At 52.8% G+C, this 23313-nt stretch overlaps 5 protein-coding genes across 5 annotated transcripts; 3 read left to right on the top strand and 2 right to left on the bottom strand.

Annotated features, from left to right (window-relative positions):
- The first annotated feature begins 6221 nt into the window (after window positions 1–6221).
- nimT (putative tyrosine protein phosphatase MIH1) lies at window positions 6222–8398 on the top strand. Its single transcript, XM_025630384.1, has 4 exons — window positions 6222–6700; window positions 6775–6842; window positions 6914–7130; window positions 7200–8398. The coding sequence occupies exons 1-4, from the start codon at window positions 6447–6449 to the stop codon at window positions 8329–8331; spliced, it is 1671 nt and encodes a 556-aa protein (XP_025487928.1). The 5' UTR covers window positions 6222–6446; the 3' UTR covers window positions 8332–8398.
- A 1040-nt stretch (window positions 8399–9438) lies between these two features.
- Window positions 9439–10425, top strand: sld5 (putative GINS DNA replication complex subunit Sld5; the record flags this gene model as incomplete). The annotated part of the gene is made up of 2 exons (XM_025641050.1): window positions 9439–9667; window positions 9778–10425. The coding sequence occupies exons 1-2, from the start codon at window positions 9491–9493 to the stop codon at window positions 10423–10425; spliced, it is 825 nt and encodes a 274-aa protein (XP_025487927.1). The 5' UTR covers window positions 9439–9490.
- Window positions 10426–10744: 319 nt separating this feature from the next.
- Window positions 10745–14089, bottom strand: BO82DRAFT_435683 (cullin family protein). Its single transcript, XM_025641049.1, has 4 exons — window positions 13775–14089; window positions 13201–13587; window positions 11257–13133; window positions 10745–11194 (listed from the first exon to the last, which is right to left on the bottom strand). Exons 1-4 carry the CDS (start codon window positions 13814–13816, stop codon window positions 11023–11025), a joined length of 2478 nt encoding a protein of 825 aa, XP_025487926.1. The 5' UTR covers window positions 13817–14089; the 3' UTR covers window positions 10745–11022.
- Window positions 14090–14244: 155 nt separating this feature from the next.
- On the top strand, window positions 14245–15379 carry BO82DRAFT_358091 (DNL-type zinc finger protein). Its single transcript, XM_025636187.1, has one exon. The coding sequence runs from the start codon at window positions 14330–14332 to the stop codon at window positions 15017–15019; it is 690 nt and encodes a 229-aa protein (XP_025487925.1). The 5' UTR covers window positions 14245–14329; the 3' UTR covers window positions 15020–15379.
- A 69-nt stretch (window positions 15380–15448) lies between these two features.
- Window positions 15449–23311, bottom strand: BO82DRAFT_423317 (putative HEAT repeat protein (DRIM); the record flags this gene model as incomplete). Its single annotated transcript, XM_025640234.1, has 2 exons — window positions 21218–23311; window positions 15449–21187 (listed from the first exon to the last, which is right to left on the bottom strand). The coding sequence occupies exons 1-2, from the start codon at window positions 23276–23278 to the stop codon at window positions 15449–15451; spliced, it is 7800 nt and encodes a 2599-aa protein (XP_025487924.1). The 5' UTR covers window positions 23279–23311.
- Window positions 23312–23313: the final 2 nt, after the last annotated feature.

Genomic DNA, 23313 nt, shown 5'->3' with positions numbered 1-23313 from the left:
GGGGGGGGGAGGGGCAATAACAGATAGATAGACTTGCATATAGATTGTTTTAGCTTGATTACCGCGAGAAGGAGCAAGTTTGGGGGGAGGGGAGGTCCCACGAGGGTTGCAAGAAAGGGGGGGCAGGGGGAGGGGTCCCTGCAGACCCAATAGTGGCAATGCTATTGAACGTTGAAGCTTCTTCGATAAATCCCTATCAGATTGAGTTCAATTGATTGTTCGGTAGTAGGAACCTTGATTAACTTGCATCACCCGAAGCAAGAAATCAGACATGAGAGAGATCTGTGCATGCGCACACTCGTGGTGCCAGCATCCAGAAGCGTTTTACCAGTAGATCCCTTAACAAGGGATAGAAGGGAGAGAAGGTTGCATACCTGCATAATCGTCTCTTGTTCACATAAGCTTTCCTTAGTCTTCCGCTGTGCATGGAAGGGGTTTTCCCCCTTTAGGTAAGCGACACCTTTTAAGCCTGTGGAAGTGTAAGAAGTGAGGGCGTATGTAGCGTAATGGAGCCCTGCCCCCAGCATCTGGCAGCTTTTCTGGCCCTACGGTAAAACCGGAACTTGGTGAGACCCATATGGACAATTTAGCCCGGGCACTAGAAGAGGAGTCGGGCTCCGGTGGCAAACTCTAAGCCGGTCAAAAAGGTGGGCATGGTGGGATGAGGTCTTGGGGCGCGCGTGTGGTCAACGGCCGAGAAGTGGCCCGAGGAAATCAAGTAGACAAGTCTGGACTCGATCGAGACGCGACTACAGTACGTCACTGATCAAAAGAATCGGTATTGTTGTTTTGTTTTGTTTGGGATGGGATTGTTTTGCAGATCAATGGCTCCCACGATCGTATCGGAGATGGAATCGCAAGATTGGATACTTTGTAGGTACGGAGTAGGTGTGCTATATCGTCATCCTGAAAGCGAGAAAGATTAAGCTTCATAGGAGATGGTGGGGACCGGACGCGTTGGAGTCGTTATTACCGTACGCCGTATTATGTCATGGAGACGGCAAGGAAAGATAACAAGCAAGGTGAGGACGAAGGAGGAGAGGGAGAGGGAGAGGGAGAGGGAGAGGGAGAGGGAGAGGGATAGTCGGAGGGGGACAAGAGGGGACGAGCAGAGGAAAGAAGGGAGGCTGGGGAAATGTGATGTCATACCAAGCATCCCTCATCCCTCGCCAGACGTGGAAACCTCAGGCAACGGTCATGGGATGGCGTTCGCCGGTCGCGTCACTCACTGTCAAACTGTCAGTTATTGTTGGGGTACACCCAGGGTACCATGGATCAATGTGACTTACTCAAGTACAGTACCCTCAATGTTTATGTGTTTATGTTTACATCTCAAACACGTGAAATTCGGTTCAAAGGATAAACAATGGGGCAGCTATACATACAGGTCGCAGACCGACTGACTTCCTGAGGCCAGCCAACACATACATACATTGGCATTGGCGGGGAAAAACCAATCGGCCACTCTCCCTCCTGCAGGTGAGGAACAGACTGACTTTCTCCCCCTCACTCCCTCACTGACATCACGACTGGCGAAACCGGTTGGGAGTGCACTAGTCCGTCATCACTCACTTGCGACGCGCCGTAGCTAAATAAAGTTGCAGACAATCACGCTGGAGCACGAGCACTAGGGCTGCACTGTTGGTCCAATCACCGAGCATATCGGTCCCCATCTAGAACCAAATGCCCCCCCCCGCACCAGCGCTTCCTTTATACAATCCAAATTCCTGCTGACCCGCCAAGGCTGTTTACTGGCTGGCTGGCTGGATGAGCTAGTAGTTTTACGTCGGTTGTGATTTTTGAGTGCGCCCGATGCTGGTGCTCGGTCCTCCAGAGTGTCTGGGCGGCCTGCCCGACAGATAACTGCCTGCTAACCCTGCCAACAACGCGCACATGGCCATGACACTGCGGCACAGCGTCTTGAGTCAGCCATCCTTGTCAGCGACTCCACCAATCTATCCGAGGTATGAGCACTAGTTTGCTAAAAGGCTCACCATCGCGTGAATTTCCGCCCATAGCAATGTCCAACGCGGCTGGTCGGCGAATCGACGACTCAGCCGCACGGCGCCGAGCTGACCTATAGTCAAGAGCTCGGAAGCTTACGGATTGACGGGCTGGCGTATCCGCGGACACCTACCACTCGCACCACTGTGTTGCGACGCGAGGCATGAGATAAAAGTCATTATTGGGGGCTAGCGCTCCTGCTGGCGGATAAGGCCGACCCTTGAGCCGCAAGTCCGGTTAGGCCTCCTAGCACCGAAATTGTGATTAGAACATGGCTCAATTCTGGACCCTCATGAGCTCCAACGCTAACCCCTCCGATGCGAGAAGGGGTTTGCACGGGGGCCGACCGGTGTCTCAGAGATGAGGGGCTTGGGCGTGGGAAAGGATCAGAAGGCCACAGGAGGGGGCCACCAGGTGTGATCGCTGTGCATACGAGCTTACCGATCTTGCCATTTGTGGCGGTGTAAATAGTAACACTTCGAGGCTAAAGATCAATTCTCAATCCTGAGAGGGGTTGATTGGGCAATTGCGGATTTCGGCGCCCACGGAGAGTGAGAGAGGGGCAGCTGTTAGCCTCTGTGCCCTCATCGTGACGATCTGATGCACGATCCATTGAATTCGATGAAAGTAGACCCAGAAGAGCGGAGACCATGGGACAGAATTCCTCTCACTCTGCCGAACCAATCGTGAAGATGGCGGATTTCCAGATTCTCATGGTTGTGACCAGTCCGGCCGCGGAAGAAATAGACTTGTCGGTGACGTCGTAAGAACCTCGGGTACGATGGGCAAGCTTGCGGCATCAGCTTAGGGGGGGGGGGGAACTGGCTAACCCCACACCAGGTAAGCGTGCTAGAGCTGGGCTGTCAGACCGGCTCAAGTTCGTTCAGCTGAGATGGGGCCCCTGACCCGGCTCGGGGATTCTTGCCCATTATCTGCGATAATGATAAGATTTGTAGGACCAACTGGAGAATTCGAGCCGACGATAGATTGAATAACCGATTATGGAAATCCGGGAGCAGCGCATGCTCGCAGCCGAAGGGAAAAGACCACCCTTAGCCATGATCGGCGGGAATGTCGAGAGTCGAGACAAATAAGGGCATGGGCGCGTGTCTGCTGAACGGTCCGCCGTGCGATCAGTGCGCGGGCGAGCACGGTATTTCTAGACAACTTTTCGTCCGACCATTGGGCACTCGACCATCGTCATCGCTTGGAAAAAATTTTGTTAGCCCAGTAGCTTGCTCAAAGCGTCGAACGACTGTGCACCAGGAACCGGGCAAAGGTACCGTAGATGGTCGAGTCGTATAGAGTAGATCACGCGGTTCGCCCAATACATACATAGTACTGTACATACCTCGCTTGAAGGGCGGCTTCCCATTATCGAATGGCCGAGAGAACGGGGATAATCGGCGGATGGTAACGAGCCTGGAAAATAGGCAGGATAAGCAGGAATACTGCCAAAGTAAATCTACAATGCCGATCGGTTCAAGATTGCTGTTTCACTCGAGAAGAGAGGTGACGGCAGAAGCTATTCTTCAGGTTCAGCCATAGAAGAATTAAGCGCCTGGTATGTTCGGCCGACGTTCTTCCTGAGGCAGGAACTTCCGAAACGGGAATAGAACCCGTTCCTCTGGCTTCCCGACCGGACGACAGTAATGAGCTAACGAACAGTAGCAACCACGTAGTAGTCCGGCTAAATAGGTATGCAGGATCGACAGCAATCTGGAGAAGAAGATTCCCGCAGGCTTCATCCGCCCTTTGCCCAGTTCCACCGGCAGGAATGAATGGAATTGTTCGAAACTTGGATTGAAGGGCCAAGAAGAAGGAAAGGGAGAGGAAGAGAGAGAGAAAGCAAGAGAAAAAAACGGTCGACACCTTACGTATGAATGACAGCGTTCGCGGCTTTCCACAGCTTCCAATCGAAGGTACTCGTTCCTGAAAAGATACCGGCCGGACAAGCTCTTTTTTCCGACCGAGTGGACCCGGTGGAGAATTTTATTAGATTCGATCTTCTCTTTTGGGGTTCATGAGAATGATGTATAGAGGAATTAAAAAAAATCCCATAAAAAAAATTCGAACGGCACACACGGGAACAAAATTTATTGATCCAATGTAAAAATTATCCTCAGGCCATATTTCGTCTTACTGGTGGGTTCGTCAACGAAAAAGCCCTCTGCCCCCTCATCTAAATCGAGTTTCGAGACTAACTGTATCGTTGAGGTATCTGGATCCTAGGAAACCTTAGTAGTGGATAGATATAGAGCCTCCTACAAAGTGATGGACAGACCTGGCCTATGCCAGGAGAATAATGAAGCGGGCAAGCGACACCAGTTCGAGTCGAGCTAAAAGTAGAACCCTCCTCCATACCAGTGCGACAGGATGACCGATGATCCCCGAAAGAGGCCGCTGGTCACTGGTCGGATTGAAGACCTCAGGGTTCTAGTGCTGGCTGATAGCGCTGGTAGTGCTGGTGGTGCTGGTAGTGCTGGTAGTGCTGGGCAAATGTCAAACCTGGACAACGGTTTCTACAGCAATTGTAGTGCGACTGTTACACAGATGAAACCTGTCAGAAAAAAATTGAGAATACCACCGGGGCGACCCAGTGGTGTTAGTAATGGAAAGCAAAGAAGGCGGAAAGAAAAAGGAAAGAAAAGTCCACAAGAGGGGACCGATGGAGACACCTCAATTCTGTGTGGTCTTTGGAGATGTGGTCTCCGACTTGGGTCCTCTGGTGGCTCTGGTGGTCCTCTTCCTCTCTGGACTGCTTCGGTGATGAGACAGGCACGATCCATGCATCGGCCAGCGAAAAAGGGAGTGTAAGGACGCTGATAGGCGGGGGGTTGCTGAGCAGCGGCTAGCGTTTATAATGGCGGCAAGGGAGTCCCGGCAACGAGGATGAGTATGAGTTAGTAGATAGTATACTGAAGGTACATACTGTACGGGTACCTACCGAACTCTCGACTTACTATACATACATCTGTACTGTACGAGTACATAACCTAATTCCCCAGCAACTGTACGTACCGGTAGGCAAAAAAAATCCAGATCCAGATGGAGAAATTTTCTGCTCATCAGAAAATTCGAAAAGGAAAAACGTCAAATGCAAAAATTAAATATTGCAGGAAGAATATTGGATGGATCTTCTTTTTTGCCCCGAACTGGTACCTACAGGTGTCAGGTCAGTAGTATGAAGTCAATTGCTATAAGGCACTGGGAAAAGAATACTAGGTACTAGGCAGTGAAGGATGGGGAAACTCCTCTCTCCCCCCCCCCCACAGCAGGGCAACCTGGAAGGACTAGGACTAGAAAACTAGTTTCATGAAAGCAGGGGAAGATTCAATAAGGATGGAAGCATAGAAGAAAGGGAAGAAACGCACTACTCGTCCTCGTACCAAGGCCTGAGGCCTTATGCGGTCATTCATTCATTCATTCATTCATTATTCAATCATGGATTGGTTTTCGACCCCCAAACCGGTTACCTAGATTGGTGACTAGTACTAAACCTACCTTACTATGTAACTACTAAGTATGAATACTAGGTACCTCTGAGTACATGTACCAGTTAGTTACTTACTGTACTCCTCCGTAGTGGTTTCTGACACAACCAAAAGCCCCAAACCAAACCCAGCCCAGCCCAGGAAGCACTAAACCCATCGTCGCTTAAGCTCTTTCTCGAGTATCTGGAGATCCCTCCCCACTTTTGCGTTGCCATTGCAACAAGGGCATCCCTTCAGCTTCACTTTCTCCATTGTCTTTTTTCTTCTTCTCTTCTTCTTCTCCTTCTCTTCTTTCTCTACCCCAGATAGCTCTCCTCCTTCTTCATAAGAGCCTCTGTCCTTCCGTTGCATCGCATTCTCATGCTTCAGGTCCGATCCCGTCTTCAGCCCTCGTCCCTTCGGTAACCTTTCCCTCCCAGTGCATTAGCGTACCATATCTATGCTGCCAATCCCCCTCTTCGTTCACCACCACCACACCACCTCCACTACCCCTGGTACTGGCTGAGATCTCTCGACGATTGCTGACTTGATCCTGTCGTATCTTTAGCCCTTCCTCCCGTCCGGCCTACTTCCTGTTTCAACCTATATCCTATCCGAAAGCACCTTGATCTAGTTCCCCTCAGCCAGCCATGTCGCTTTAGACGCTTGTCCCCTGTCTGCGAGAGAAGTCTGGGTACAGGCTGGTTAGCTGAAACAATATCATACAAGCCGGTACCACAATATCTGAGGTTGGGACTCCCGCTTTGACAGTTGGGAGACGAAGGAGAAAAAGAGGAGCTGGGTGGTGGTCAATCTAGATCGGCTCCCATTGTCCCCGCATCTGCCGTGCATTGCATACAAGGGGGAGAGACACTCGCCGCGTTTTGACGACTAGTGATCGACTTGGAACCAATCCGTGCGTGTGAATGATCGGCAAGGAAGAACTACAAGGAACCTGGGCTGGCTACAATGGAACACTCGTCCCCGTTGGCTGCAATGCAGCCGCCGTCTGTGATGTTCGGCCACTGCTTTCGTCCCGATGCCTCGACAGCCTATGCGTCGTTCAGTCCCATGGCTGGATTGGCACATAACACCTTCAACTTCAAAGACCTGTCCATGAAGAAGCCCCATGGGGATTACTTCAATGTGAAGCCTGTGCGGGGCTCATCACCAACTGCGAGTCTTGCGGCCGACCTCTCTCAGAATTTTCATATCGATCAAAGGTCTGTCGCATGCCGTTGGTCTTTGTTAGGCCATGTGTGTGTTCATGGACAAAGGGTTCGCTGACCAAAAATAGTCCGCAATTGGCGACGCCCCGGCGGTCTTTGTTCTCCTCGAGCCTGCTGGGAAAAGCCAATCGGTGTGGTAAGTGATACTCACTTCATGTGTTCAAAACGTACTATAAGCTCACAATTCTTTTTTTCTGGTTTCGATAGAGTCAATGACCACACCACCGCTTCCCTCCTCGCCAGCTCCCATGATGGACGCCATGGAAATGTCTCCCTTGCCGCACAAGCCAGCATTCGGTTTGGTCAATGAAGTCGAGCTGGAATCGCCCTCTCTGGACTCTTCGATGGATACACCTATGCTCTCGGCCGCCCCGAGCCCATTGGAAGAGTCGCCGCTGGTGAACTCGAAAGACGGTCTACAAGAGTAAGAAAGGCAGCCCAAGACTGGAGTCCTTACAGGCCTACGTGGATCTAATCACATGGTTGTCTGTAGGAGAAAGCGTCCAACGTTTCTACGGCCGAGTTTAGCACGGAGCAAAGCACAGAGTTTCCAATTAGGAATGAACAAGCCGGCCCCAGAGAGTCAAGCCCCGCCATTCAAATTCCAGAGCCGGGGAAACAGGACGTCGCTCAGCGCATCTGCTTCGTTGGAGGATATGTTTTGCGAGTCACCCCAAAGAGAACGTCCGTCGTTGAAGAACCACTCGACCGGCAATTTGTTGAGCAGCACTCGTCTCAAACCACCATTTGGCAGTAGCAACAGCCACGTCCGTGGAAATGGATCTCCGTCCGCGGCGTCGGTCCGCAAGAATTCCCACCCTACGATGCGCCCACGAAAGCAGTGTAGACGTTCGTTGAGCATGTTTGAGCATCCCGAGGATGTAGTCGTCGAAAAAGAGGCAACTTTAGTTACAAATGCACCACTCCCGTCGATCATCGACATTGAAGGACCCCCCAGCCTGCAGCTTCCTCACGTCTTTTCGGAGGACCAGGCAGATACATTGCCTCGTATCGACAAAAACATCCTGGTGGAGCTCTTGGATGGAAAATACAACGATCGTTTTGATAACGTTATGATTATCGACTGCCGCTTTGAATATGAGTATGAGGGAGGCCATATCACTGGCGCTGTCAACTACAACGACAAGGACCACCTGGCCGCTGAGCTCTTCACCTCACCCAAGCCGCGGACAGCCTTGATCCTCCACTGCGAATATTCGGCCCATCGCGCCCCGATTATGGCCAAGTACATTCGTCACCATGATCGTGCTTTCAACGCGGATCACTACCCGCAACTCACATACCCCGATCTGTATGTCCTGGACGGCGGTTACAGTTCCTTCTTCTCTAAGCACCGCTCGCTGTGCTACCCGCAGAACTATGTCGAGATGTCTGCCAAGGAGCACGAATTCGCTTGTGAGCGAGGCCTCGGCAAGGTGAAGCAACGGTCCAAGTTGAACCGCGCTCAGACTTTTGCGTTCGGAGAGAATTCGCCCCAGATGGAAGACAGCCCGACCGGGCGGTGTCGCAATGGTCCCGGGGAGCGAAACCGATTTTTAGGATCTCCGTTCGCCGAAAGCCCAGCATCCAGTCGACTCTCCGGCCGTCGGATGCTCTCCTACTAAAGTTATGAAACCTTGGTGCAGTGCACCGTGCACCACGCAATGATGTTATGACCGACTTGGAACAAGCCACGCTGCGACCACTGATGGCCTTTCTTTTGCACCTGGCTCTTTCCTTCTGCCCTTCAGCGTTTCCTCAAAATGGCCAGTGCAGGTCAATTGGCTGAACGAGTGCATTTGTGAGTTTTGGCGCAAAAGGGTTTGCATCCTTGGGCTTTGGAGGGAGACGCATTGGACTTTGGAAAGGCAGCGTCTCACCTGACCAACCCGTTCCGCTCATTTTGATTCTCGGTTTCTTTCCTATTTCCTTGGGATGATTTGGTGAAGAAAGAATTGGATTCGGCACTTTTGATGACACGCCTACTCGGCTCGTTTTCATACCTGGAATGATGAATTTCACCATCGAACACGATACAGAATCCCCCCCAATCACGACTTATTTGAACCGACATCCCTCTCACCGATCACTCCCTTCGGACCTTTCCTATGTTTGTTTTGAACGAGGCCCCTTCAGGATAAATCTCATCTGCATCCGAAGGACTTTTCCTCAACCGATGATACCTCGCCGTCCGGCAATTTCCTTTTCAAAGGCTTTTCCTATTTTCCTTTACCGTCTTTAATCATCCTCCCGGTTTCCTGTACAGTCCCGAGGGAGTGTCACACTGCTCGCCGTACGAAGTATATATCGATGTACGGCTCGTCTTGTCAGACGATAATTTTTGTTGTGCGTGGCAGCCTCGTCGACACGGCGCTGACTTGGTTTGGATGAAGCATTCGGAATCAGACTAATAAGTGATGGACGGAGGCTGCCAGTGCAGCTGTACATAGATGAAGCGTTGGTCGGCTATTGGCCCGGCCATTAATGGAGGGGAGTTGAAGATTAGAGACAGATCTCCTTTGTTGGAATGAAGAAACGATTACTTTACATGTTTTCCGAGTAGTACGGAGCAGAAAGAGTAGATACCTGAGTACTAAGGCGTACACTCGGGGCCTTGTAGTTCGGGGTGGAACTGCAGCCTGAGGCATCAGAAGCGGGGCGGATGATCTCTTTGACTCGGAGATTCCGCCTCCGCTCCGCTCCTCTCTTTCTTCTGGACGTGCGCTTTACTGATTCACCTCAACCCAAGCCAACCGAATCTCCACCGGAGTCAATGCCACCGCGATGGACATTGATGACATTCTCGCCTCCGTGGACCGCCACAACCCGAGCACCCCGGAGTCCACGGCGCTGGACCACCAACTGCTGACGCGGTTCTGGGTGGCCGAGCGCGGCGTCTCGGAGCTGCTTCCCTGGCCGGGCCCATTGATGGACCGCATGATGGACCGCGTTCGACGACAGGTATTCCCGTTTCCCCGGTCTTTTCCTCCTTTCTCAGCCTCATCAGCCCTTCCACACCCCCCCCTTCCCTTCCAGTACAGCCCTATATCAAGCACTAATTTAAGATTTAGATCGAAACAATCGAAGACCTAGCCGCCACCTCCGCCGACCCCACCACCACCACCACCAATAATGCGAGCACAACCAACACCACCATAAACCTCACCCTCTCGATCCTGCAAACCGACCTCTCCCGCACCCAATACACCCTCCGCAGCTTGCTCCGGCAGCGTCTCGCCAAACTCACCAAACACAGCATGCACTACCTCCTCCGCATTTCTTCGCCCAGCCTCACCCAAGCCCAGTCGCAGTCGCAATCCCAGTCCCAAGAAACCGACCTGCGCCCCGAAGACTCCATCCCCACTTTGGGCCACGAAGGCGCTCACCCGCCGCTCTCGGCCCCCGAGGTCAAATTCCTGCAAGCCCACCAGCACCTCCTGGCCAAGCACTACGGGGACGCGTTCCTGGGGTCCTTCCCGCCGCAGCTGCGCCGGTTGGACGATAATGCCGGCGGGACGAGTATGGTGCAGGGGCCGGAGGTGCGGGAGGTGGTGTTTGTGCGGTGTCTGGTGGAGGAGGTGCGGGTGGTGGTGCCGCCGGGGGATGGGGTCGAGGAGGAGGTGGTGGGCGGGACGGCGATGCGGATGGGGGATGTGTGGGCGGTGCGGTGGGAGGGCGTTAGGGATGCGTGGGGACGGGGGGAGGTGGAGGTTCTTTAGTTTTCGGTTCTTTGGGGTTGAGAGGAGGGGGGACCGGAGGGGGAGTTGGGGTGAGTGATGGGGAAGAAGCTGGGATGAACTGCATTGTCTATGGATTGTTGGGATGGTTCAGGTCCAGGGCAGGGACACGATTGTGTGTGTCCCGGAGTATGCATGGTGGCGTTGCGAGCTCTCTTTTTTTGTTGTTGTGTTTCCCGATGATACCTACTGTATACACTGCATCTACATTTACTACATACTGCATACTACACAAGTGACAGACTTCATTTCAAGTGTCTGACTATTCTTGGATCGAATACTCATATGGCTCAGGCGCAGGCGCGGGCGTAGGCGTAGGCGCAGGTTCAGGCTTAATCCCACCACGCCTGCACACCTGCAAACTGAACCCGGGAAATGCATCAAACAAAGCAGAACCCCCATGCCGGTGGAAATGCAACAAGACAGAAAAAAAGTCTATATGAATCGCCTTTGCGCCCTCAACGCTAAGCTCAAGACCCATTTCGTTCCCTGCTCCTGCTCTCAAAACGCTTCGATGGCGATACTTAAAGCCCACACATAACAAAAAGCAAAAATGATATACTGAGATAATCGTTCCAATCATGCGACGTATCCGTACGTCGGAGGGTCTTCCTCCACACGCTCCAAATACTCGCGGTCAATCAAGCTCTCGATGCGCTTCTTGATCATGTTGACATCGGGCACAAACCGCGCAGACAGTTGACTCAGGACCTCCGTCATGAGGTTGGAATGGGTCAGGGATTTGCGTTGCCTTTCCCACAAGATTAGCACCGCCTTTATGGAATGATGGGCATGAGATGCAGTGAAACTTACTTCATGATCCGCACAATAGCGGCCTCGATGCTGGCGCCCCGCTCTTCGCCCATCTTCTTCTCCGTCTCCTTCCGCTGATCCTGATTCTCGACCTTGTTGGCGCTTCCGCTCACGACGCCGATGCGGACCTTCAGGAAGGGGCTCTGGAAGTCGTGGTTGAAGAAGAATTTGTCCGTGGGTTTGACGTCTCGGCTCATCGGCTCTTTGCGCAGGACCCGCGTCTTCTGCGCCACTGCAAGGGCTTGCAGGTTGCGAATGAGGTCATGGTCGGAGATCCGCGTGCGCTCTTTGATGTCGGTGTAGGTCAAGGATTCGCCCGTGGCCACATCGTTGAATAGAAGTAAGATGACCATGGCGTATGTGGAAACGTTGAGCTCGTGTCTTTGGATCTTGCCGTTCGACCGCGGGAACTCTAGGCGTATATCCGCAGTGCCCATGGTGGGCTGCCATGAGAGCTTGCGCCCGCTGTGTTTGCCCAAGTAATATTGTTCGAAGCTCTGTTTGACGCTCTCCACTTCTTTCGGATAGATGCAGCCCAGTTGCACGTTATCACGGGTGGCACTGGCCATGATCTCCATGGGCCACATAGTGCTAGTGAGGACGTTGATGTCCAAGTCGATGCGCTTGGTGTTGGGGTCACCAGTCTTCTTGGCGTGCTCTTTGTAGCTGGCCGTCAGATCCTCCGAGATCGTCATATCCTTGAACATTGCTTCCAAACGCTGTGTAAACTGATTGCCCACCTCCAGTTTCATCTTCGAGATCATCTGCCGTTCCGCGTCCATGCTTACCGAGCGCTTCATGAGCAGACGACGGGAAAGATGTTTCTTGTAGTACGCCTCGAACATGTCTTTGTCCTTGACATAGCGAAGAAGCGTGATGCCGTTGTCCAGCAACGAGTCAACTTCTGTTTCTGTTTTCCCCTTAATGCCCTTCTTCAGATTCTCATCAAAGAACAGAGACAGGTATTCCGAGCTGCGCGGTTCCGAGTTGATAAATTCCGAGAAACTGGTCGTAATCGCACTCTGCATGACATGGTCCGATTGGAACGAATTCTCCCAGATGTTGTCGAACTTCTTCTTCAGACCCAGAATCTCGTCCACCCACTTGATAGCAGCGGCAGTCTGCTGGTTGACCGGCTTCTCTTTCTCAGCCGACTTCTTTCCCTTGTCACTTTTATCCGCCGAGGACTTCTTGGGTTCTGCCGGTGTTTGTGCCAGTTCAATTGCCCCGGCGTTGATCTCCCTGCCCATTTCCACGATGCGCTTCTGGACCGCGGTTGTGAGAGGGGTCTTCTTCGGGTCAACTCGTGCGCTCAGCACATAGATACTCCGCAAGCTATCCAGGCGATCATTGTCGAGCATCTGCCGGACACCCGTGCCTTCCAAATTGACCACCTCCGCGATATTATTCTCGATCAGTTCTCGATCCAGAACCTCCTTGATCTTCGGCGCTGTTGACGATGCGAGGGTGTACGTGCACCGCTCCGTCTCTTCGACGAGGCGGTCTGTGGCAACCTTACAGAAAGTCGCGGCATCGCCCGTCTCCAGTAAGCGTCGTCCTTCCGCCTGGTAAAACCTTTTGCTTGCGTCCAGAAACGCCGGCTCGAATATGGTCAGGTAAAGCTTCGACGACTCCTCCTCGGTGATCGTTTCGTATAGCCCTTCCAGCATGGTGACGCAATGGCGGATCAATGGGCGGTCGATGATCTGCCCGGACCGTTCGAGCTGGATCATGAAAAGGATGGTCGACTCGAGCACATCCACCACCGTCGTCTTGGAATCCGATCGGATCGGCGACCGCAATACATGGTCTCGGAAGAGTGCCATAGCTGCCGCGTAAATCGATGGCTTGCGGTGGTCGGTCGACATGACTCGATCCTAGAACCCAGCAAGGTCAGCCACCAACAATCCAGCCTTCCGTCCGATCTCAATGTGTGGAACATACCATATACATGAGCACGTCCGTGATCATACCCATGCACAGCTGATGGTCTTCGAAGGCCTCCTTCATGGCGGCCAGGAACCTTTCACCGGCTTCCCGACGCTCATTGGCCTGATCTTGCACCTCCGCAAGCTCCTTCGCGAGCAGCAGGCTGGACGAGATTGCCGCCGTCACCCGGGTTTTGACCTCATCCTCGAGCCAGTCTTGTTCCAGTTTCTTGATCCGTTCGTAGAGGTCCTCTCCGCGCATCATCAGGACGATGTTATAGGAGTTACGGTACAGTTGCTCGAAAGAGAGGTTGGAGGCATCTTTGGTGTGAATCTTCTTCAACGAGGTCGAGAGATCGACCCAATTCGTCTCGAAATCGTCGCCTTTATTCGCTGTGAGGCCCTGTATTTCTCCCGGTTAGCGAAAGATGCCTGGTGGGCATGGTTGGGGTTAGACGGTTGTGGCCGCGGAATCGGTCGTTGATCGCCACCGGCACTGGTTCCGCGCGAGAGATAACTCTCGACTTGACGGTGATAGACGACAGAGATAATCAAAAGGTATATCATAATCAAATAGAAGAAAGACTCACCCTCCGCGGAGCGCGAATCCGCTGTCGTGCTCTCATAGCCATCTCGAACTTACGAAAGTTGTATACTCGAGCGTTGGCATGCGCGGGGCAAAGCTCCGGCCTGGATAAGATTTGGATAAGATTCCGAGAGGAGACAAAATCCCTAAGGAACGGAGAAAGTAGCTAGCGAGAGTGGCGAGAGAGGATCATCCAAGTGCCCAACCTAACCCAGCAATGAAAAAGAACAAGGGTATAATCAGGCAAGGCAAAGACAAAAAGCGCTCAAGCAAGTTAGCACATCCAGGTGATTTCCGAGCAGATCAAGCTCGAGTAAATGAGATATGGGATGGATAGATAGATAGTAGAGCCTCCGTAACGTGCAGGGCGGAAGGGCCGAGGGCCTGGAAGAACTTATCTCCGAGATAAACTCCGCGGGCGCGGAAACTCCGTCATTCTCTCGCTTTCTACAACCTGGAGAAGTATTCACTCTCAGATCTTTTTCTCCCCTTCGATTGTCCTTCACCTAACCCACATCACCTCATTCCCTTCCAAAGTCAAACATACACCAAGACAACAATGCGCTCAATCCAACCACTCTCCCACGGCCTCCGCGCTCTCACCCAACGCTCCCTCCCCCGCGCAGCAACTGTCTCCACACCCTCATGTGCTTCCGCATCATCGCGCCCTTTCACGCACCTCACCCTACGCTCACCACGTACACCCCCAATCCTCCCAAGACCCACAACCACCGCACTCCTCTCCGCGCGCCACAAATCCACAACCACCACCCCAAGCCAACCGACAGAGGAGAGTAGCAACAGCGACAGCGACAGCAACAGCAACAACACCCTCACCGACCGCCACTCCTCGGCCGCCACCGACGCGGCGCACGCGGAGCAGAACCGCCTGCGCCGCGAGCAGGAGCCCGCCTACCAGATCACCTTCACCTGCAAGCCGTGTGGCGGGCGCTCGTCGCACCGCATGTCCAAGCACGGCTACCACCGCGGCACCGTGCTGATCCAGTGCCCCACCTGCAGCAGCCGGCACGTCATCGCCGACCACCTGAACATCTTCTTCGACCAGAAGAGCACCCTCGAGGATATCCTGGCGCGCCAGGGGGATAAGCTGATGCGCGGGTACACCAATGGCGATATGGAGTTCTGGGAGAATGGGGAGGTGAAGGAGTCGGAGGCCGCCGCTGTTGCTGGGAAGGAGAAGGGTGAGGCTGGGGATGGGGATGGGCAGTCGCAGGGTCGGATTGCTTGATGCTTTGGCGCTGGGTTGCTGGGTCATGCGCGATTTGCGGTTTTTCGCGTGGGTTGTGCTGGATGATGAAGGGAAGTGGAGGAAAGGAAAAGTTGGGGTTGTGGTTTTCTGCTGGAGGTATTCGGAAAGCGTGGTGCTAGAGGCGTTTTGATCGTGTCTGTCTGGGACTTGTTTTGGCTGTCTACCTGCTTCTGTGGACAGAGAGTTTGGGAGGTTCAGGTGTAACAACACTCTGCTCTACAAACATACTTAGGGCTGGACTCTGAAGAAGATGAAGCGAAGAAGAAAAGAAATCATGTAATATAATGTACTAGAACGAAAAAAAATCTCCTATCCTCTCCTTCAAACGCCGTGGACTTTTTATAGGGCAGCTCCAGAAGATGTGAACAAGAAGAAAAGAAATCACGTAGTGTAGACAAAGCTTTCCTCTTACCACCCACGTCTCTTGCCGCGGTGCTCGGCCCCTCGTTCCTTGCGCTTCTCGCGCTTGCGGTCGTTCCTCCTCCTCTTGTCCTTCTCGTATCTCTCGGGTTCAGCGACCGCCTCAATGCGCCGCTTAACGCGTCTTCCTTCACGTCGCTCCTTGATTGCTTCTTGGACTTCGCCCATCTGCTTCACGAACTCGGTGGTACCGAGCTTCTTCTGGAGGATATCAAGCACCTCGTGGCAATTGGCCACAAGGGATTTGTACGACTCGCGGAACGCCTCGTCCGAGGAGCGGGGCGCCGGAATCGTGTTGTCCGTCATGTGCTGGAGAGGGAGCAGGATGACGGCGAGGGATCCGCTGAGCTGGTCAACCTCGAGATGGCGGCACAGCGAAGCGAGAAGACCGATGGCAGCGGTCTTGGGAACCAGAGACTGCGCCCGAGTGGTGATGAGTTCGCGGCGGAGAATGGAAGACGTCTGCTCGAAGATATACCGAATGGCAGGCTTCGACTTGGGAGCGGACTGTTGGGCTTCCTCCTCGTCGTCTTCGTTCTCGCTGTCACTGGCGTCCGACTCTGCGTCCTTGCCACCGGACCTCGTGAACTCCAACCCATTCTGAGCGCAGCAGCGACCCAGGAAAATAAGATTGCGGACGGATTGCATCGCAAGCTCCTCGCTGACTGCCGGAGTGTGAAGACAGCGCAAGCTGGCACGGATCAGCTGCAACATAGCATCTTTGTCGAGCGACAACCCCGTGGAACCAGCCAGCGGGATTGACGCATAGCCCTTGGTGGCGTTGAAGCGTGCTAGGTCCGCGAACCATGTGCCAACCAGGTTCGAGGCGCAGGTCTTAACCCAGGCGTGAGTGTAGAAGAGACTCTCGCGGACGGCAGCCCAGACCGGCGCCCGCTCCGGAGAAAGCGCCATAGCGGGGACGGTCTTGCAGAGCTTCGAGAAAAGCTGCAGAGCGAAGTATAGGGTTTGCCAATTCTCGTTATCTTCGGCTTTGAGGACTGGCTGCATGATGGACGGCAAGATATCCAGAACCAATCGAGCCTCCTTGTCCTTCTCCGTCGCGTCGACTTCGAAGTAGATTCTCATGGCCTGTAGGCCAGTGCTGTTCAAGAGCATGTTCTCCGTCTGTTCCAGCCAAGAGTGTAGAGGCGCAAGCATGGTCTTCATCTGTTCCCTGTCGGCCCGGGAGTATAACTCTCCCAAAAGGTGACCAGCCATCTCCCTGCACTCAGGCGCATCGTCATTCGACATCACAATGACAATGGGCAGGAAGAACGTGCTGACAATATCTTGAGCCAGCTCATCGCCCGTCTTAGACAGCAACAAGTGAATGGCCTCCATGACTGATTGGCGCCCTTCTTGGTGCTTATATTCCAGGTTCTTAGCCAAGAAACTAAGCTGTTTGGTCCACCTGTTCTTGGCTTGCGGGTACTCAATCAGGAAGTGGACGTACGTGCCCCGTGCTAAATCACGAGCGGCGCGTGTCTGGTTGGTGACCATCATGGAGGCGATGCTATCGGCCAGTTCATACATTTCAGGCACCACGAACTTGCGAGACATCACTGCACGAACGAAGTTGAAGGCTATACCTTGACGGTCAGGCTCCTCAATATCCGAGTTGAGACGTTGGAGGAGATAGGCAAGGTGACCGTCCCTGATCTTGGTGCTTTTCCGTTCTCGCAGCATGGCCGTGATCAATTTCAGGGACGCTTGCGCAGCCTCCGTATTGGTGCTAGGTGCCTCTTTGACGACCTTGACAGCTTCTGTGATGTACACATGGTGGTTGGCATCGATCTCCGGAATTGGAAGCTTGATGATTGTCGACAACAAGCGGAGAGCTGAAGTCTTGACTTCCTCATGTGCCTGGACAAGAGAGTCGCCGATGACAGGAATGAACCCAGCCAGATTTCCGGGAGTGAGCAAGGAATTGTACTTGTTCAAGACAGTACGCAGGACATCAAGAGAGAAGCGCGTCAACTTGTAAAGATAAGAAGTCGTGCTTCCTTTCTTGTCGCTGCGCTTGTGAAACTTGAGGTCGATCAACAGATTTTCTTCCTGTGCCGATTTGGCAGTCTTGTTCTCCGCTTGGACAGGTCCTTTGTACGTCTCCTTGATGATCTCGTAGCAGAACATTAGGATGTCGCGACTTTCCACTCCAGGGTTCCTCAAAAGACCGACGCCAATTCGCCGCAGTAACTCGTCGACTTTCCTGACAATATTGGAGTTGAGCTTCTCCAGTAGAAGCGATTGCAGAGGTCGTAGAAGCCTGGCAAGATTGGGCACGGTAGCATTCTTTGCTAAGAGCTCCATCGAATCGTAGCTCTTGCTGCTCTTGACTTCCGTCATTTTGCTCACATACTCTTCTGCTTCCTTCTCCTGGCCCACAGCGCCAAACGTGTCGTCCATGACGATAGAGCCCAGTTCTGTCAGGCAATCATCCAGATCGCCCTGTTTGAACACATCCGTCGTACCGACGAGAATAGAGTGAACCGTGAAGGAAAGCACGTGACGCTGATAACCCTTGGTCAAAGTGGTGCGCAATTCCTTGAGGATGTATTTGAGGTAAGCAGGACCCAGAAGGAGCGCAATCTCATTAAGCGTCTTTCTAGCAGTGTCCCGTGAATCCTGAGCTTTACTCTTGAGGATACTACAAACATCCAAAAGAACTGGGGGCAAACGAATGGCCATTTCTTCCTCGGGCAACAACTTCAACAGCTTGATGGTGGTGACCGCAGCTGGCAAACGTAGACTCATCTGCGCTTCATTCTTGTGATGAATAAAGCTGGTCAATTGAGGGATGAAATTAGAAGTAAGCTCGTTCGCAACCTTTGCGGCTGAAGGGATGGTTCGCGCGAGAGTAGAAGTCGGCTCTGAAGTCTCGAGACCATCCATTCCACTTTGAGCAGCATCCTTGATAGCTTTATGCTGTTTCACCGCGTTGGTCAACGAGTCAGACATCTTGCCCAGAAGTTTCAATATGCTCTTCTCCAACTCCGACTTGCTTTGTATGTAGCCGCGATACCTCCGGAAAATGGCACGAAACTGGGGCCACTCCAATGATTCTGCAAGAGTGCCGATAGTATTCACAGCTTCGGCGGTCAAGTTGTGAGCCGCCTCATCGACCTCTTCGTCAAACACAAAATGTTCATTGAGAGGGATGAAAATGGTGCTAATGTTGGACGCCTGGAGATTGCCCTTGGCTGCTTCGCCTGCCAAACGGCGCAGTGCACGCAGACGACGATGTTGTTGAATGTGCAGGACGTTGTTGAAGAACGAGGCTTCTTCGTCGTCACCCACGAGCAAGACATGCATGTCTTTCACGGTGGGGCGTTCAGGGTTCAACTTGATGAAGTACCCCAGCGCAGCCACAAACTCGGCGCGGATAAGCTCTGACTTCTGGCGAACACCGGCCTGCAAAGCAGGGAACAAGATATCCGATACAAGCAGTTCCATTTCGTCCTTGTCCTTGGGAAGAATGGCTCGCTCCATGAATTGCTTCAGGCCGAAAGCAGCACTCGTCCGGATTGCGAGTTCTTCCTCATCCTTGACTTGATACAACACATTGTAGAGCAGCGGGCGCCACTGCTTGGCGTCAAGCTTCTCCCACAAATTGTCGTTGATTTCTCTGAAAGCTTGCAGTCGACGTTCGTAATCGACTTCCAGCTTCTTTCTGGAGATGGAGTTCAGGTCCTCACAGAGACTTGCAACCTTGGTAAGATCAGAGTCGTGGGAGGCGAACGCCGTGAAGACTCTGGACAACACTTCTCTATTCGCATCATCCCGGAAGTAATCGAAAAGGGACGAGATGGCCTCAAACACGGCTTTAGTGAGCTCAACATCCTCCTGGTGGTTGAATAAGGGTAGGAAATGCTCCAGTGAGCGTAGGAGGCCAGATTTCGTTTTAGGGGACACCCTGTCAGGGGGTTGGCGGAGAAGATAGGTAGTGATGCTGATGAGGCTGTATGTCTCCTTCGAAGATTCGACACAAGGCGAGATTAGGGAAAGAGTTTGAACACCCGAGACAAGCAATGTACGAGAGGGGCCGCGTTTGAGGAGCTGAGCCAAGTGAGACAGAGTGTGCTCAATATAAGGACCCAGAACCTGAGTCTTAATTTCGTCCGCAGGAAAATCGCTCATGGTCTCGTTATCCTGAAGCGTCTTTCCGGTGGCCAAGCCGATCAAGGGATTCAAGACCTCATCCATGACGAAAGCCTTGACCTCATCTCGTGCGGAGTCGACACCAAGAATATCGACCACCTTCGTCAGGAGGGCATCGTTGAATTTGGTGAGATAGAATGACGATTTCGGGGCAGTGGCCCAGGTATGGAAGAGCTTGAGGAGACCGGATACGCCCTGAGCGGTTTCAATGGCAAAGTCTGCCAGTCTTGGGTTGATTACCTCGTCGAAAATCATGCGAACGTAAGACGACCAATCAACCTCGAGAGATATGGCAAAGACGAGGTCGAGACAGCGTACGCACGTGTAGCGGATATTACGCAGCACTGTCAGCTGCCGTTCTTCCTGCGAGTCTGCAGCTGACGCTGTCTGCGCTTTCTCAAGGTCTCGGCATGCTCGCACAAGACAATAAAGCACCACGTTCATAGATCTCTCCGCATAAGGGACCATTCGGTTTTGAAGTGTTTCGAAAACAGTTTCTATCATCTTCAGCAGACCCATTTGTTTCCTCGGACTAGCCAGAGACTGCTCGAAAGCTTGCTGCTCAATTTGACCATCGCGGACAAGACTGACATCGCTAAGAGGACCGAATGAGACTTGCATGAAGACCTCGAATTCCTTATCAGGTAGCTGTGACAGGGTTCTCAGAATAGCCTTTCTCCGACCCGTTTGCCCTGCCTGGCTAGAAGTCGCGCCTGCCTTCGAGATCATACGACCATACAATACACGGAGGAGAACAGGAACAAGCTCAGGCCGGTGTGCCTCCTCGATCAAGCTATCTTCGCCGCCAACGCGAACGAACACAGAAAGCTCATCCCTAAAGCGGTTTTCATCCATGATGTTCATAAGATTTTCTTGGTAGGGGACAATACTTGGTGACTTCCAAGTAAAGAGAGCTTTGAGTGCGCATTTTTGAATGTCGGAGTTACCATGGCAAAGCAATCCCAGGATAGCATCGTGGATCTCAGGAGCTTTGTATAGAACACGAGGATTCACAAATTGACCAAGAAGCCTGAGGAATGCCAGACGATCAAGGAAGCCCCAAGGGATGAAGTCTTCGTCCGAGGGACTCTCGTCGTCGTCACGCGAAGCCCACTGGAGAAACAAGGGCGCAATTTGGCGGAATCGTTTCTCTGCGATATTGGGGATGGCGTTCAGAACACGCAGAGCATGGGTTCGGGGAGAGGCTGGCAGTGCATCTGTGAAGGTATGATCCTTGCTGTACTCGTCCTCTAGCAATGAATCGGGTTGCTCAGGGCCTTGGAAGTATTTAGCGGATATATCTTCGATCCTGGCCGCGTTGAAGCACTGGAAATACCCAGACCGGTAGTCAGGGGCTTCTTCCTCTTGCTCATCCGCATTTGTGTCCAGAGAGCCCCGTTCAAGGAGCCACTTCATGGCAAGATCCGAAATGATCTTCTCACCCTCAGGATTCTCGCTCATTGATTTCAAGGCCTCCGCAGAATCGTCCCACAACGGGGTCATCTTCTTAGAAAAGAGTCCAAAACAGAAGTTGGGGATCAACCTAGCCATCCACCTGCGAGGAACCACCTGTGGATAAGCTAGAGCAAGCTTACGCACTTGCATTGCCAAAACTCTATGGCTATGAAGCGTCAAGGGACTCTCTTCGATCTCGATGGCCAGAGAGATCATCTCTGCATCATCACCCAACGCTTGAACCAGTTCTCTAAGGATTTTCAAAGATAATAACCTGAGTTTCTGGGACGGGCCGTTGAGATTTGTAATGAGCACATCCGCAAAGTCTTCGACAGCGGAGTCATTGAGGTCGATGTCTCCGTTCAGTGCCGAGATATAGGCCAACGTTGCTTCGAGGAACACTGGAAGACGAGAGTACGTCGCGGCTACTGCGCTGATCTGTTTCCAGAGAGAGCGGTCGAGTTTCTCGGACTGTAAGGCAAGTTCCACATATGCCTTGAAGCCCTGGCCCAAGTAGAATTTGGTTGTCGCAGACGTATCCACATTCTTCTTGTTCTTCTTCAGGGTCCGAAGCAGATGACCATGCAAGGTTTGTACCATATCGGGCAACAAAGTTGGTTCTGTTGACAAAGACATTGCATTCGGTAGCTTAGAATATGCGTTGACAAGACTCAATTCGGTAGCATTGTGTGTGGGCTTGCTCAGGGTATCCTTGACACGGGATTTCCACGATGCAGGGCAGGTGATGTACCCAGGCTTCGAGACTTCTGATGTAATGCAACCAGCCTGGTTCAGTCGCAACAAGGCCAGGCAGAGCTCATGCTCGTGCTCCTGCCACAATGTGTTGACGAATTTCTGGAAATAAGGCAGGACGACACTATGGAATCTCTCGGGACCCCACTCCGAGAAGGTAGCACAAAACGGCAAGAAGAAGGATGAAAGGTTGTCGCTGGTCACAGCATCCATGAGTGAACGCATGTATGGCAACATCTCATCCATGGGGGAGACTTGAAGTGCATATGCGACTGCTGTCAGAAGCTGCGGGGCAGCCTCGGCGTACGCCTCCGGCGCCTCTGCAGCCTTCTTGAGCAGACGAAGGAGGACATTATGAACAGGCTTCCAGACCTTGACTCGAGAACCCTTGCGAGTGGCAATACACTGGAATATCAGGCGACAGCATGCGTTCGCATGTTGCTTGTCGGTCTTGGAGCAGGATGATTCGATGTAAGAGCGGACGGTATCCAGGATGGGTTCATAGGTCTCGGCGAACGTATTGTGCATTATGTTGATAAGCAATCCGCAAGCGACGTCTAGCGCCAGACTGCTTTGAAGATCATCACCGGTGCAGATGTGTTCCAGAATGCAAGTCAGGATATCAGTTCCGTTGGAGTGAATGCCATTCTTGACACCCTTGATGGCGTCGGAGAACATGGCCATAAGTCCGTCCTTGTAGATATCAACATTCTTGTCGTCACCAGCTGCTTGGCGCAGATCCTCCAGTAGGAACGAGACCGCACGTTGTAGGGGAGTGGGGTTCTTGTAATAGACCAGACCCGCCTTGCGAATAAGAAATGACATGGACTCGGCGGCGAATCGGGCAACATGTGTCTTTTGTCGTTCTTTGCCGAGATAGGGAGTCATAATACCCAGCAGCTGCCGGAGGTCTGGGACCAAAAGTCGTGAGAGGAACTTGAAGATCCATGCCAGGCAGCTGAAGCTCCATTCGACGACTTCGACGTCGGTATGGGTCGCTGCGACGGATGCGACGAGGGTGACGGCCGTGGCGAAGTGCTTCTCGAAGCGTACACCCAGATCTCGTGCAAATTGGGCAAGAAGAGCCAAGAGTGGCTCTATCGACAACTGATCCCTCTTCTCGATGAACTCCACCAGCAGGTTCATAATCTTGTCCTCATGGTACAGGATCTGGGCCAGACTCTCGCACAGCGGGTTGACTCGGCGGGCGAATTGTACGAAATTCTCGGAGAGGTTCAACTCAACCCAGTGGTCGAAGGCCGAACGGAAGTAGGAGGAGGTCTCATCGCCTTCTTCACCAAAGCTGGGACGGCGCACGCGATGGATGGGGTCGATCTTGAGCTTTGCGACGCGCTGCGAAAACGGTTCGAATCGATGCGACTTGGTTGTCTCTGTCCCTCCTTTGACCCGCTTCACGGGCTTTGACCGCGAAGAAGACGACGCTGCTACCATCCTGATGTATGATGGCGACGTAGAATACGCAGCGC

Source organism: Aspergillus uvarum, assembly GCF_003184745.1.
Source record: "Aspergillus uvarum CBS 121591 unplaced genomic scaffold BO82scaffold_65, whole genome shotgun sequence".
Taxonomy (NCBI): domain Eukaryota; kingdom Fungi; phylum Ascomycota; class Eurotiomycetes; order Eurotiales; family Aspergillaceae; genus Aspergillus; species Aspergillus uvarum.
The sequence above is the reverse complement of the archived record's forward strand: the minus strand, read 5'-3'. Positions and strand labels throughout refer to the sequence as shown.